Source organism: Alligator mississippiensis, chromosome 1, assembly GCF_030867095.1.
Source record: "Alligator mississippiensis isolate rAllMis1 chromosome 1, rAllMis1, whole genome shotgun sequence".
Lineage (NCBI taxonomy): Eukaryota > Metazoa > Chordata > Crocodylia > Alligatoridae > Alligator > Alligator mississippiensis.
In genome coordinates this window covers 153,696,329-153,708,933 of record NC_081824.1, presented here as the reverse complement: position 1 = coordinate 153,708,933, position 12,605 = coordinate 153,696,329, and the positions used below count along the sequence as shown (strand labels likewise).

Below are 12,605 nucleotides of genomic sequence, written 5' to 3'. Positions count from 1 at the left end.
ATTAAGTGCATTATTGTAACAGAGCGCTTGGTATACTTGTCACATTAAAAGAAGAGGCTGCTGGAGAAGTAGCCTGCAGGTGTGGCAGGGTGGCAGGGAGTCTCCCCCTGAGTGCCACTGGGAGAGGGTCTCCTGGCAACAGGGCTGCCACAGGGCTCCTGAGATCTTCTCTGATCTGGGGCAAGCAGCACTGAGCCCCAGAACTGGCCAGGCCTTGGAAGAGAGAGGCCGGGGGACAGAAGCATGGCCCAAGAGGGCTGCTGGTATACAACCTGATGGTTGAGGAAGGGACCGAAGGGGAGGCATGGAAGTCCCAACTGGGCCAGCAAGAGAGAAGATACAAGGGACCAGAAGGATAGAGAGCCTGGGGCCCAGAGGCAGAGCCTGAGCCCATTGATGGGTGGAGTGTGGGGCCAGGGCATGCCTTGGAAGGGATAGGCCTGAGGCCCACAGAGAGTGAGCTTGAGCCCAAAAAGGACTAAGTACTTGGGAGACGGTCCAGTGCCTGGGAGAGACCACGGTGCCAAGGGTGGAGTAGGGCATAGCAAGAGAGTCTGGTGCCTGGGGAGGACCAGGATAGTCCAGTGTCCAGGGAGGACTGCTCCAGAGTTCAGAGGGCACAGCATCAGCCTGGGAGCCCATAGCCCATGAAGGGCATATATCAGCAGATCACCTGAGAGGCATGGGAGTGGATACTGGGGAGGATGGAGCCCACAAAACTAGCTGTTAAGGCAATGACCATGATGAGTACTGATGGTCATAAGAGTACAAGCAGGCTTCAGAATTCCTGGGCAGCCTCCCTTTCATCAGAAATTTGATAACATCAAGGCGTGGCAGAAGAGTAACAGGGAGAGAGCCCCAAGAGAAGCTCGGTTGACAAGAACTGAGTGGCCATCGGGGGCATTGGGATGAGCACTTGCTACAATTATACCCAATTCTGTCCCCCATAATGAAGATATTGAACAGAACTGGGCCTAAGACAGTCCCCAGGGAGGCCCAACTTAATACGTCTTCTACCCCAAAACTGATGGCTACTCTTTTAGCATAATCATTCAACCAAACGCATGTCTGGGGATTCAGCTGCACCCATCTTTTATAGTAGATTCATGTAGACAGTGTTTTCTAGAATCATAGAAAATTAGGGTTGGATGGGACCTCAGGAGGGCAGTTCCCTGCTATAACTGAGAACACGTTGCAGGAAACGTTCTAAGTTACAACAATCCCCTGGACCAAACAGAAGTTCAGTGTTGGTTCTGCGGGGAGGGGAGTTTAGCTACTGGCTGCAGCCTGCAGCTGGTGTCCCCTGGCAGCTGTCCCTCCTCCTTCCCAGCAGCCTGTCCCTGTTTCAGAATGGGAGAGAGTGGAAAGGGAGCAGAGGGAGCTCTGTCTAGGGGTTCCCCAGCCAGTGCTGGAAGATAAGGTGGGTGAATTGGACCAAATCACTGAACTCTCTCTGCTCCCTTTCCTCACTCCCATTCTGAAAACAGACAGGCTGGGAAGTAGTGCAGAAAAAAGTTATAGAAGATGATCTTTTTTAAATGTCTTCTTCTGATCCCCCATGCAATGAGGGATCAGATTTTTGATCGATTGACTATTTTTGAAGCTGTTTGCAGCCATACACTTTTGTTTGGTCACAGCTACAGATTGCTTTCCATGGCCAGATTAGGTGAAAATTGGCACTTCTCTCTGCACTCCTAATGTAACTCCTTGCTCAAAGCAGGCTCATCCTCAACTAGATTACCCCAGCCAAATCTTTATCTAGCCAGGTCTATAGAAACCTCCAAAGATTGAGATTTCACAGCTTCTCTGAGTAACCTGTTCCAGTGCTGTACTACCCTCCTCGTGAGACAATTTTTCCTAATATCTAACCTGAACTGCTCTTGCTGCAACTTGTGACTGTTGCTCCTTTGTCATCTGCCTCCCCTGATAACAATCTAGATCCTTCCCCTTTGGAACCCCCCTTCAGATAGTTGAACGCTGCTATTAAATCTCCCCTCAGTCTTCTCTTCTTCAGATTAAATAAGCCCAGTTCCCTCAGTCTCTCCTTAGAAGTCATGGTTGCTCCAGCCTCAAAACCATTTTTGTTGCCCTCCACTGGACTCTCTCTAATTTGTCCACATCCTTTCTGTAGCAGGGGGCCCAAAACTGGACACAGTACTCTAGATGTGGCCTTACCAGTACTGAATAGAAGGGAAGAATCACTTCCTTTGATCTGCTGGCAATGATCCTACTAGTGCAGCCCAGTATGCCATTAGCAATCTTTGTAACAAGGGCATACTGTTTGCTTCTATTCAGCTTACTATCCAATGTAGCCCCAGATCCTTTTCAGCAGAGCTGCTGCATAGTCAGTTGGTTCCCAGCCTGTACTGGTGCATGGGATTATTGTCCTAAATGCAGGACTTTGCACTTGTCCTTGCTGAACCTCATGAGATTTCTTTTGGCCCAATCCTCCAATTTGTCGAGGTCTCTCTGAATCCTAGCCCTACCCTCCAATACATCTACTCCCCCCAGCTTGGTGTAATTCACTGTCTTAATGAGGGTGCACTCTATGCCATCTCCCAGGTCATTGATGAAGTTATTGAACAAAACCAGCTCCAGGACCAACTGCTGGGCCACTCCACTTGATACTGGTTGACATCAAACAATTTCCTCAACTTGCTTATAAGAATGTCATCAGAGACTGACAAAAGCTTATCTAAAGCTGAAGTATGACCTCCTCTATCCCTAGCTATTCTTTCAGGCAACTACTGAAGCCCTTAAAACAGATTAATTTTCTAAAGGGAAAAATAAAGACATGGGTCTAAATGGAAAATGGGATAATGGATTTTACCAAAAGTAGATTCCTAACCAAGCCAAGTTAACTGATTTCAAGGCAAAGAAAATGAAAGATCTTATCTCTCTGGACTTCAGCACAACCTTTGATACAGTCCCACATGGAAAAAGTTATGACAATGTAAGATGGAGAAAATGGAGATGAGTAGAAAAATTCAATCTGGCTAAAGAACTGTATAAAAGGGAGATGGCAACAGTTTGTAGAGAAAGAGGGAGTTTCAGATGTGGGGAAGATTTTTTGAAGAGTTTCACCAGTATCAGGTTTTGGATTATTTAATATTTTCTTTAATGACATTGGCACAAAAAGTAGGAATGCACTGATTAAATTTGCTAATAAGACACAGTTGTAAGGCATTGTTGGTATGGAGGAGGATTGGTCTATCCTAGAAAGAACTGGATAACCTTGTGAACTGCAGTAGTAGAAATAGGATGAATTTCAGTAATAGTGCAAGGTTACACACTTGAAAACTAATAACCATAAATTATGGGATAAGCTAGGAGTTCATTGGTCAGAAGTGACTGAGGGGCAGAAAGACCTAGAGGTACTAGTCTACTGCAGGATGAGTGTACAGGAATAATGGAGAAGGAGAACTAGCAAGAACTATTTCATTTAAGGGAAATAGACATTGTTCTGGAAGCAGGATTCGGGGAGCAAAAAAGAGGTAGTGCCGCTCTGTTTGTCCAGAATATGTATGCTCGTTCCCAGAAGCAGAATGAAGTGTATCTAGGCATAGGCGACACGTGCCTCCTGAGGTGTGGGGGGTACAGTGACTGCCTGCAGGCAGCAATGCAGGTGGTTGTGGCAAGAGCAGGCCAAGTGGGGACCTTCTGCAGGTGGCTGCAGTGTGCAACCCCATGTACTCCCTATGTGTCGCCTATGTATCTAGATGAAGATAGAAAGGGAAAAAAAAACAATTGTGATATAATGGGGCGGGGTCTACTATAGACCACCAAATCAGAAAAAAGCCGAATGAGGTATTTTTAAGGAGATAACAAAAATAGCCAAACTAATGAAGTGATAGAAGGGATTGTAATTTACCTGATATTGCTGGAAGAATAATAAGAAAAGCCTAAACTGTTCAGTAAATGCTTAATATGTGTTGAGGACAACTTTTTGTTTCAAGAAATTGATGATAACTCTCTAGTTGTATCCTTTGGCTCTTGTTCTAACCAATAAGGAAAAATTGGAGGTTTTTCAAGAACCAGCTGTATAAGCTTGACGAGAATCATTTAGAATAGCGCATTCTGCATTTGTACAAGAAGTTGGACTAGATGACCCTTCAAATGCCTTCCAACCCTATTAATGACAGTGTTACAAAAACAAGCAGGTATGAACCATCCTTTAATAAATTTAGGCTAGAAATTAGAGGATTCCTAAGTATCAGCAATGAGGTTCTGGAGCAGCTTTCCAATTAGTCATGTTGGAGGGGAACCTAACTCTTTTTAAGATGGAGGCTGTTATTAGTTTTGAGAGGATTTTGTGAGAGGGAGCACTTGCATCCTAGAATACCTGAAAACAAAAACTCAGTGTAACACAGGACAAGCCATACAACATGGAAGGACTTCAATAAAAGACAAAAAGAAGGGGGCTTGATAGATCATGATGATACACAAAGATTAATCAGGACAGACAAGTGAAAATGTTGAGGCATTCTCCAAGTGATTGCTGACATCCTTCTCTTCTGTGTTAAAAACAATCTAGCCTTAAGAGGGTTTATGGACAAGACTGGGAAACCGCACAGTGGTTTGCTCCTGAACACACTGGAGCTGGTCAGCTATTACAGTCTAACTTGGGCAGATCATATATTGAAATACAAAAATTAGAATGTCTCTTACATACTTTGTCAACTAGACAAAATGAGCTCATTCAGCTAATGGGTTTTTATGTCACGTCAGAAATAATTTCCAACATTAAGAGCTAAATATTTTTCCATCATGTTCAATTATATCCCCAGAGATCTCCCACAGAGAACAAATTACTGCTATTTTTGGGATATATAAAAATTGAAGGAAATGTCATATTGAGGAACATGTTATTGAGTTTATTGATACAAAGGAGAAATCTGGAATCCTGTAAGTGTGGATGTGATGCACAGTGTGATCCCACAGCACAGCCTCTTTCTTGCTATGTGGGCATTTCACAGCAGCCCTGCCCCTTGGCACTGGTTGGTGGAGAGGCCCCCCCTCCCCCCCACTCAGTGCTGATTGGTGGAGAGACCCTAAGGAGAAGGACGGATGAAAGGGCAACCACCGTCTTAACTGGTGGCTGCTTTTTATGGTTCCCTGCGCTGATTGGTGGAGAGACCCCAGTGGGGGAAGGAAGGATGAGGGGGCAGCTGTCACCCCATCTTCATGCCACCCCACCCCACTGGCAGTGAGGATCACTGGCTCCCACTGGGGTGCCAGCATTTAATTTTTATTTCGGATTTTGTGGACAATTCCAGATTTCAGTTTCCACAAAAGTGCTAAGTAAGTAGGTCCCTATAGATCATCTATACAGATGCAGCCTCTCTGTTTCACAGCTTGGCTCATTAGCTAACACTCAGAGTATTTGTTCCAGAGAAATCTGGAGGGTTTATATTCAAAATAGGAAAGATCCTACAAGAGAGACTTCTGCCATCACATGGAAAAAGGCTTGCCAAAGCACCACTGCCTCTCTGCCATGATTGAGAATCCTCACTGTTGTTAGACTACATTCCTTACACTAGCAGAAGGACATACATTTAGGTTAATTCCATGAAAGTTCACCTGGTGGATGTCTCGGTTTGCTGCTCCCTAATAAAAGTCACAGCATTCTCATAACAGCTCAACAACACACAACCTCATTGTAAATATGGCTCCTAGGCCTGAAACTTCCCTTGCTCTTGTGATTTGTGAGTGATCCTGACTGAGCTGATGGATTCCCACCCACTTCGTTTTAGGACTGTGCATCTTACACTGTCAATGAACATGAAAATCTTGGTGGCAATCAGCTCTCAAGAAATGAGGAAGTACTTGAGAAGCAAGGTTCTTTTGGAAAGCTGTATAGTTGGGAGAGGATCCAATAAAAGAAAAGTTGCTAAACAAACCTTGCCCCTCTCTCATTCCCTGAACCATTGCATTTACTATAACATGGTGAACTGCAAGCAATCAAAGCAGGCCTTTTCTCTTTTGCAAAAACAAGGCTATGCTTACCTTGGGCCCATCCAAACTTGCTCCTCAAGACTCATTTGTGCCCTTCCCTAAGCCACACTGTAGCCAAGAGAAGGTGGGACACCACACTTTAAATGTAGCTGGAGCCTTTTCATTCTACTTGGGTAAAAGAAGTCATCTGGGTTCGGTCCAGGGTTATGGTTTGCCTTTTTGAAGGCAGAACAGATCTCAGATTTTGTTAAGCTATATTGTCAGCTAGCTAAAGAATAACCTTCTGGTCAGATTGCAGCTTGCTCCATACTACCTTAGATTCTGTGACTTTTGGGCATGTTCCCCTCTTTGAAATGTAATCGTAGTTGTCTGGGAATTGGTTTGCATTTATTTGCAAGCCACTCTTTGCTGCTAGGAGCATATAGAATGGATGCCTGTTTCTGCACAGCTGTTTTAGTCTCCACTCAGGCACACTCCAAGCACCCAGCTTCTTTATAACTAGTTGCTGCTTTGGAGCCACTGCAAGTGAAAGACACAGATAAGGATGCATAGAATAAATAATGGTTACTTACTCAAAGTCGCTTTTGAGATCCATTGTCAGCATGTGTCCTGCACCACCCTCCTTCCCACCCATCTTTCCATCCCTGTTGTCACTGACTCTCCTACTTCTTGCACTCTGAAAAGTCTAAGGGACACAGAGAGTGTTGGCCCTGCTCTTTCCTTTCTGCCACCTCTTGGGAGGAAGCACACAGGCATGTCCCTAGCAGGTGGGGACTGGCAACAACACTCCAAACTTGAATGTAAGCACAGTAAGTACAGAACCTTAGATGAACTGCAGTTACCCTAAGGCACTAATTACTTTTTATAAGTGGTCTTCTAGCCTGTAGCAATGACCTCTGCATGTTGAGCCTTTCACTTCTCTGGCAGCTGTCGTTTTCTACAAAACCTTCTGACAACTCAAAACGCGTTCTACAAGCAAGATCCCTTTTGTGTTCTTTGCCATATGATAGTCTGAGACTGGTAACAGTTTTACTATTTTTTATTTGAAGTAGGCTTATCTTAATTCCTTTCTTACTCCCTATGCCGGAAGCTGAAGGAGAGTTACAAATCCACATGTGTGTAGGTAGTAGACTGATACAGATCATTTTTTAGATGAGATACCTTTAAAAAAAATTAAATTAAAAAGTAGCCAGGCTGGCTATCCAATGGAGACAATAAGAATGTAATTTATTGTTTCAAGGGTACTTATACATTTTAGTCTGTCTAAAGTGCTACATCTGTCAGACAGCAGGGTCTGACCAATGGGAGCTTTCAGCTGAGTTTGCTGCCACTTTTGCAGAAGCAGTCCTTCCTATTTCAAGATTATTCCAGCAGGTGCTGAGGAAATGTGAACCAAAACGTATCTCTTCAGAGGAAGACAATCTACCAGACCACAATCATCAGTGTAACAGCTTCTGTCAGCCTTGTGAACATTTTACTTGCCACATATTCCAGTACTAAATGTTGTGAATTGAAGAGCAAAATGTTGTTACAACAATGTAGTAACTTGAAAACTATTGTCATTTAAACTGGGAGTGACACTTTCAGGGCTCGAAAGTTGTGTGATTAAGGTTGAATGTCAATTGTCTCATGCAGTTTAGGCATCTCTCCTGTATGTATTGTACAGCATGTTTGATAAAGTGAAATATACTTACAAAGAACTTCATATACACTGTGTAAAATTGCTCAGAAAAGAATGTGTATACTCTGGCATTATTTAAGTTGCACAAAAGTCTATCTTTTTAAATTACAGAAAATGATTAAATTATGCCCACTAAGGCTCTTGTCCTGCAATGGAGCTCTTCACATACATCAAGTTAAGCACATTTGGAAACCTTTGTGGGATCAGAGTCAAAACTAGCAGGACTTAAAGCAAGGTATTAACTAAAATGTGGTTTCACAAAGCTAAACCACTACCTGTCTACTTCTTGAACTATGGAAAGCCTGTGGCAGTCATGTCCAGGAACAGTGTTCTAAAAACCCACAGTTGAAGAACAATTGCTATGCTTCATGTTTTTGGGTTTTTTCATGAGGAATATCCTAGAATGCTGTAGTTGACTGAAGCTACAAAGGGCTTGGTCGATCTGTGTCCAATGTTGAATCTTGCTGCAGTGACCCTACGTAAGCCATGAAGCTATTGCTCTGATGTCCCCAATCATAGGCTTCTGGAGAGAAGCTAAAAAAACAAAACAGAAGAATCAATGACTGATGGTTTAATTCTCTCAGCTTGTCAAATAATTAAATGTGGGGGATGGAATATAATTTCATTTTACACAAATTGTAGAGATACTTTAGCTAGAGAATGTTACTTCACTCTACAACAAACATTTAGCTATTATTTACAACTCATTTAGCTATTCATTCATTTTTTAAATCTGCCTCACGGGCTAAGGGAATAGCCATGAATTTGAGAGGCCACCAGTTCAAATCCTGTCCAGTTAATTAGTGACCAAAGTTTCCCACTACTCCCCTCCCCTCCCCTCCCCTCCCCCTTACAGGTCTCCTTGCCCAAACTGGAGTTTTGGATCATTGGTATCTTATTGCTAGACAATAGAGGTGCACCAATATAATGGTCCATATCATATCGGCACCGATAAAAGGAAAATTGACTCAATCGGCAATTGTCTTTTCTTGGCTGATGTGGCCAATAACGTCACCAGTATATGCCATTTGCATGACCAGACACAGCATGCATGTGGCCATGAACACAATCTGACAGCTTGGAGAGCAACATCCGGCTGGTAAGTCTATGGGGGGAGGGGAGAGGGGTAAGGAAGGTGCATTGGGGGGCAGATTGAGGCCCCCACAGTGAGGGAGGAAGTGGGGATGGGCAGGTGTTGCACAGCCGGGGTGTGGTGAGGCATGGGACAGAGCCACGGGTGGCTAGTCCAGGGAGGAGGGGCAGCTCCCTGCCTCTGTGTGCACCCCTGGGGGAGGCAAGGGGGATACGTGCCCCCGGATTTGTGTGCATGGCAAAGATGGGCTGGCTGCTGCGGGTTAGGGGCCAGGGCCTGTGCCTCCCTCTTTCTGGCAAGGGGGCTGAGCCAGGGCTGTGCTTGGGGTGGGTGAGGGCAACGCAGGAGGCAGAGGCACTGGGAAGGGGGGCTGTAGGAGCGTTATGGCAAATTTTGGCATGGCTGTAGCCCACCACATAGTCCTCCCCTTGCAGCGCTGCCACCCACCCCACCTCACCCACCCCTAGTGCAGTCCTGGCCTAGCCCCCCCTACCAGAAAGAGGCTGGTGCAGCCCCCAGCCTCAAACCGACAGCGGGCAGCCCACCCTTACCCTACATACAAATCTGGGAGGCACATGGGGGTGCGCACAGCAGCAGGGAACTGACCCCCCCGCCATGTCCCCTCCCACCCCCGCACAAGTCGCCCATGGCTCCATCCCATGCCCCACTCTGGCCCCTGCCCCAACCCAACCCAACTCCCTCCCTCACCATGGGGACCTCGTTCTGCCCCCCCTTCTCTCCCCCATGTCGGTTCCCCTCCCCAGACTTATTGGTCAGACACTGCTCTCTAAGCTGCCAGGCTGCATATTGGCTGTCAGATAGGTATCAGCTGATATGGCTGGTTAATAATTGGCCATCGGTAATGGCCAATTCTATCTTTATCAGTGTACCTCTACTAGACAATAATTGCTATATCCTAGAAAATTAGTATTCTTTTCCTGTCTGAAATCCTACCCCACTTTAATTTGGAACCAGATAGCACTGTTGGTACTAAATATACCTTGTATCAATGCCCAGGGTAGTCCATGCTTGGTTGGTAACTCTCCCAGGCTGCCAAGCTGTAGGCAGTTTTAGGCGTTTGCCTTTTTCTCTGGCTAGCATTCCGTATCTCTATGACCAATATGGCTGGCTCTTCTTCTTCTTCCCACTTTTTTGAAGTAGGGCCTCTTAGACTATATTGTGTGTCTGATCTTCAAGTCTACTATACTACAAATCAGCATGTGTCAAGCTAACATACAGCTGCTGTAATCTAGAGTGTGATAACTGTGGACAGACAGGATTAGCAAGTCAATGGTTGCAGTAAGGAAAAAACAGCTGTATTCATACTATTCAACCATGTGTTACCTGGAAAAAATGAGTTACAAGTACTGGATCTGGACTAATGGGGAGAACTGGTTACCAATTGAGCCTTCATTTAAAATTTGTTCTTGTTCCTCAGATTTTATTTATTTATTTATTGGTAAGGGACTACTTATTAGTGAATATCAAATGCACAGGAACCTGTATTTTGCCAGCAATACAAGATGTGTCTCTCTGGTCGCATCTGCATGAGATGCTTATTTCACATTGAACTAATTCTACTTTCATTAGCACAGCTGGCCAAAACCGTGCTTATGTGCCATAGTAGCTTTAATCCAATGCACATTAAACGTCACACAAAAAGCATTCATCTTCACTAATGCTCAGTAGTGCTGATTATGGCGCATTAAGTTAGTACCTGTTATTACAGCTACTAAACTAAATGCACCGTAATTATGGCGCATGAATGAACATGTGGACACAACCTCTGAATTGTATCTTGATACTGAATAGGCTGAGCTCTTGGTTTACACCTATAAAAATATGGCCTGCTGTCTTTAGCAATGGGTGAAACAATCATAACTCCATACAGAAATGGATGACTGACTAGACGGCCCTACATCAATTTACATCCCCTAGGAATTAGACCCACTGCTTCCAATTATAGCTATATCTGCAAATGAACTCCAGGTTTTAATGAATTAATCTTCTTTTGTGATAAATTATGCATGGGAAACCCTCTTTTATCTCTTCATCTACATTTACAACAAGAGTAGTGGTATCTAACTTTTCATGTGAATCTGATCACAATCTTCTGATCATTTTTCTTAAAACCTCTGAACCCAGGGAAAATAACTGCCGTAAGCTAAATAGCTCAAGGGGTTTGAGCTTTGATTCAAATATGATTCAAACATTTAGGAAATCAGACCTGTGCAACTTTTCAAAACCATGGTAAAACTAATGCCACTTAAGTGGTTTAGGCTCTCTCTTCTCCTCCATTCCGGTTATACGTGTTTTTGAATCTAGTGAAAGCAACTGAATCAGTTTAAGCCTCACTGTCCCTCTGGTAAATTTAGTCCCAAATATTCAGGGCTAGATTCCCAAAGCTCAACAGCACTAAAGCCAACCAGCAATCTACTTGGGCAAGATTATTTATGATCTTCTGTTACTGTGGGGAGTAGCCTTTTTCTTTGTGACAAAAATGCTTTGCAGACTGGTTAAAATAAGGTACAAGTGATCCAAGTGGGAAAGTTATTGCATTTGACTTTGTTTTGTCTGAGGTGGCATCCTTGGTTAGTATGTGATGATCTGCTTCAATTGCAGACATAGTACACAAAGCTGGCCATGAGGAAGTTATTTTTCTCTCCAGAGTTTAGGTGCTCCTGTTTCTTTCCCCTGCCTCATGTAGTCAATTTGGTGGGGAGCTGAAGTATCACAATACAGTCTATCTTCCTGGGTTTGATTCAATAAACTCTCAAGCACCACTTACCCTGGCACTCCACTCCTCAAGGCTCCATCCTACCAGAACAGTCAGTACTCAAAGCCCCCCTTTCACATTTCATCCCACCACAACAAATAGTGATTTACCTTTGTTTATTTGTTGCTTCCTATCCCAATGTATCTTGCTCTCAGGCTTAAATCCTTAATGGCACATGAAGTGCAAGTTCTATATTTTCTGTCCTTAAATGGTCAAGCTCAAAACTGAAAGGAGAGATTTAGGTCCTGCCTTCTAGGAGGCTGGCATGCTCCTTTACAATCTAATGGTTTTTAAGAATTTAAAAATAACTTCATTCTGTTCTCGCAGTGTTTCTATACAGCCATTTTGCCGCTCTTTTACTGTAGCCCTATGTGCACATGCTCACCTGAGTTGTTCTCCGGCAGTACCCTCTCCTTTCCAAAGACCTCAGGATAGTATTGTGAGTTGGTTGAGAGCGTTACAACAAAATGAGTATAATGTTTTACAATAGCCTGACAGATAACAATCCCTTTCTTCTCTAGCCATATCCATAGCAAAAATTGAACTGTTCACTCTTCTCCTCACCTGCTCTGTACACCTTGTGGTGAAATGTGCCAGGCCAAATCATCATCACTGTCATATCTACGAGGGTTGTCAAAGAAGTAGGATCTTGGGCTGAATCCATGGCTTGGGACCATTCCAGGGTTTGTCTGGGGGAAGAAACCCTTAGTCAGTAACAGCAGTAGTCCCACCACTTAGTTCCTGGACATTTGCTTGTTGGTGGTCCTTTGAATGTTGGGGAAAGTACTGTACTTACTCTCCATTGGCAATTAACAATGTAGATGGCAAATCAAGAATTGTGCCCTGACAAAACTGAACACGTAGATTTTATTTTTGAACAATGTCTGACACTGCACAAAACCACCATTTTCTAGTGTTCCATTTTGGAGAGAAACATGTTGGGAGAAGCAAAACATAAAATTCCCTAGGATATTTCTACTTAATTAAAACCTTTGTTAAATCTGAAAAGCAGAACAATAAGTTGGTATTTCACTAAATCTGAGTTGTTTTCTAGATCTTCTGAACTAACAGACACATTTGGTTTTAACTTCACCCTTAGC

General features: G+C 43.9%; 1 protein-coding gene across 1 annotated transcript in view; it reads right to left on the bottom strand.

Annotated features, from left to right (window-relative positions):
- Nucleotides 1-6,976: 6,976 nt before the first annotated feature.
- Nucleotides 6,977-12,605, bottom strand: part of GPR137B (G protein-coupled receptor 137B) — a 36,369-nt gene continuing 30,740 nt past the window's right edge. Inside the window, exons 6-7 of the mRNA XM_059715631.1 lie at nt 12,070-12,194; nt 6,977-8,170 (exon numbers count right to left, since the gene is read on the bottom strand). Of these exons, the coding sequence (XP_059571614.1) occupies nt 8,059-8,170; nt 12,070-12,194 (237 nt within the window). The 3' untranslated portion in view covers nt 6,977-8,058. The remainder of the gene's footprint in view (nt 8,171-12,069; nt 12,195-12,605) is intronic.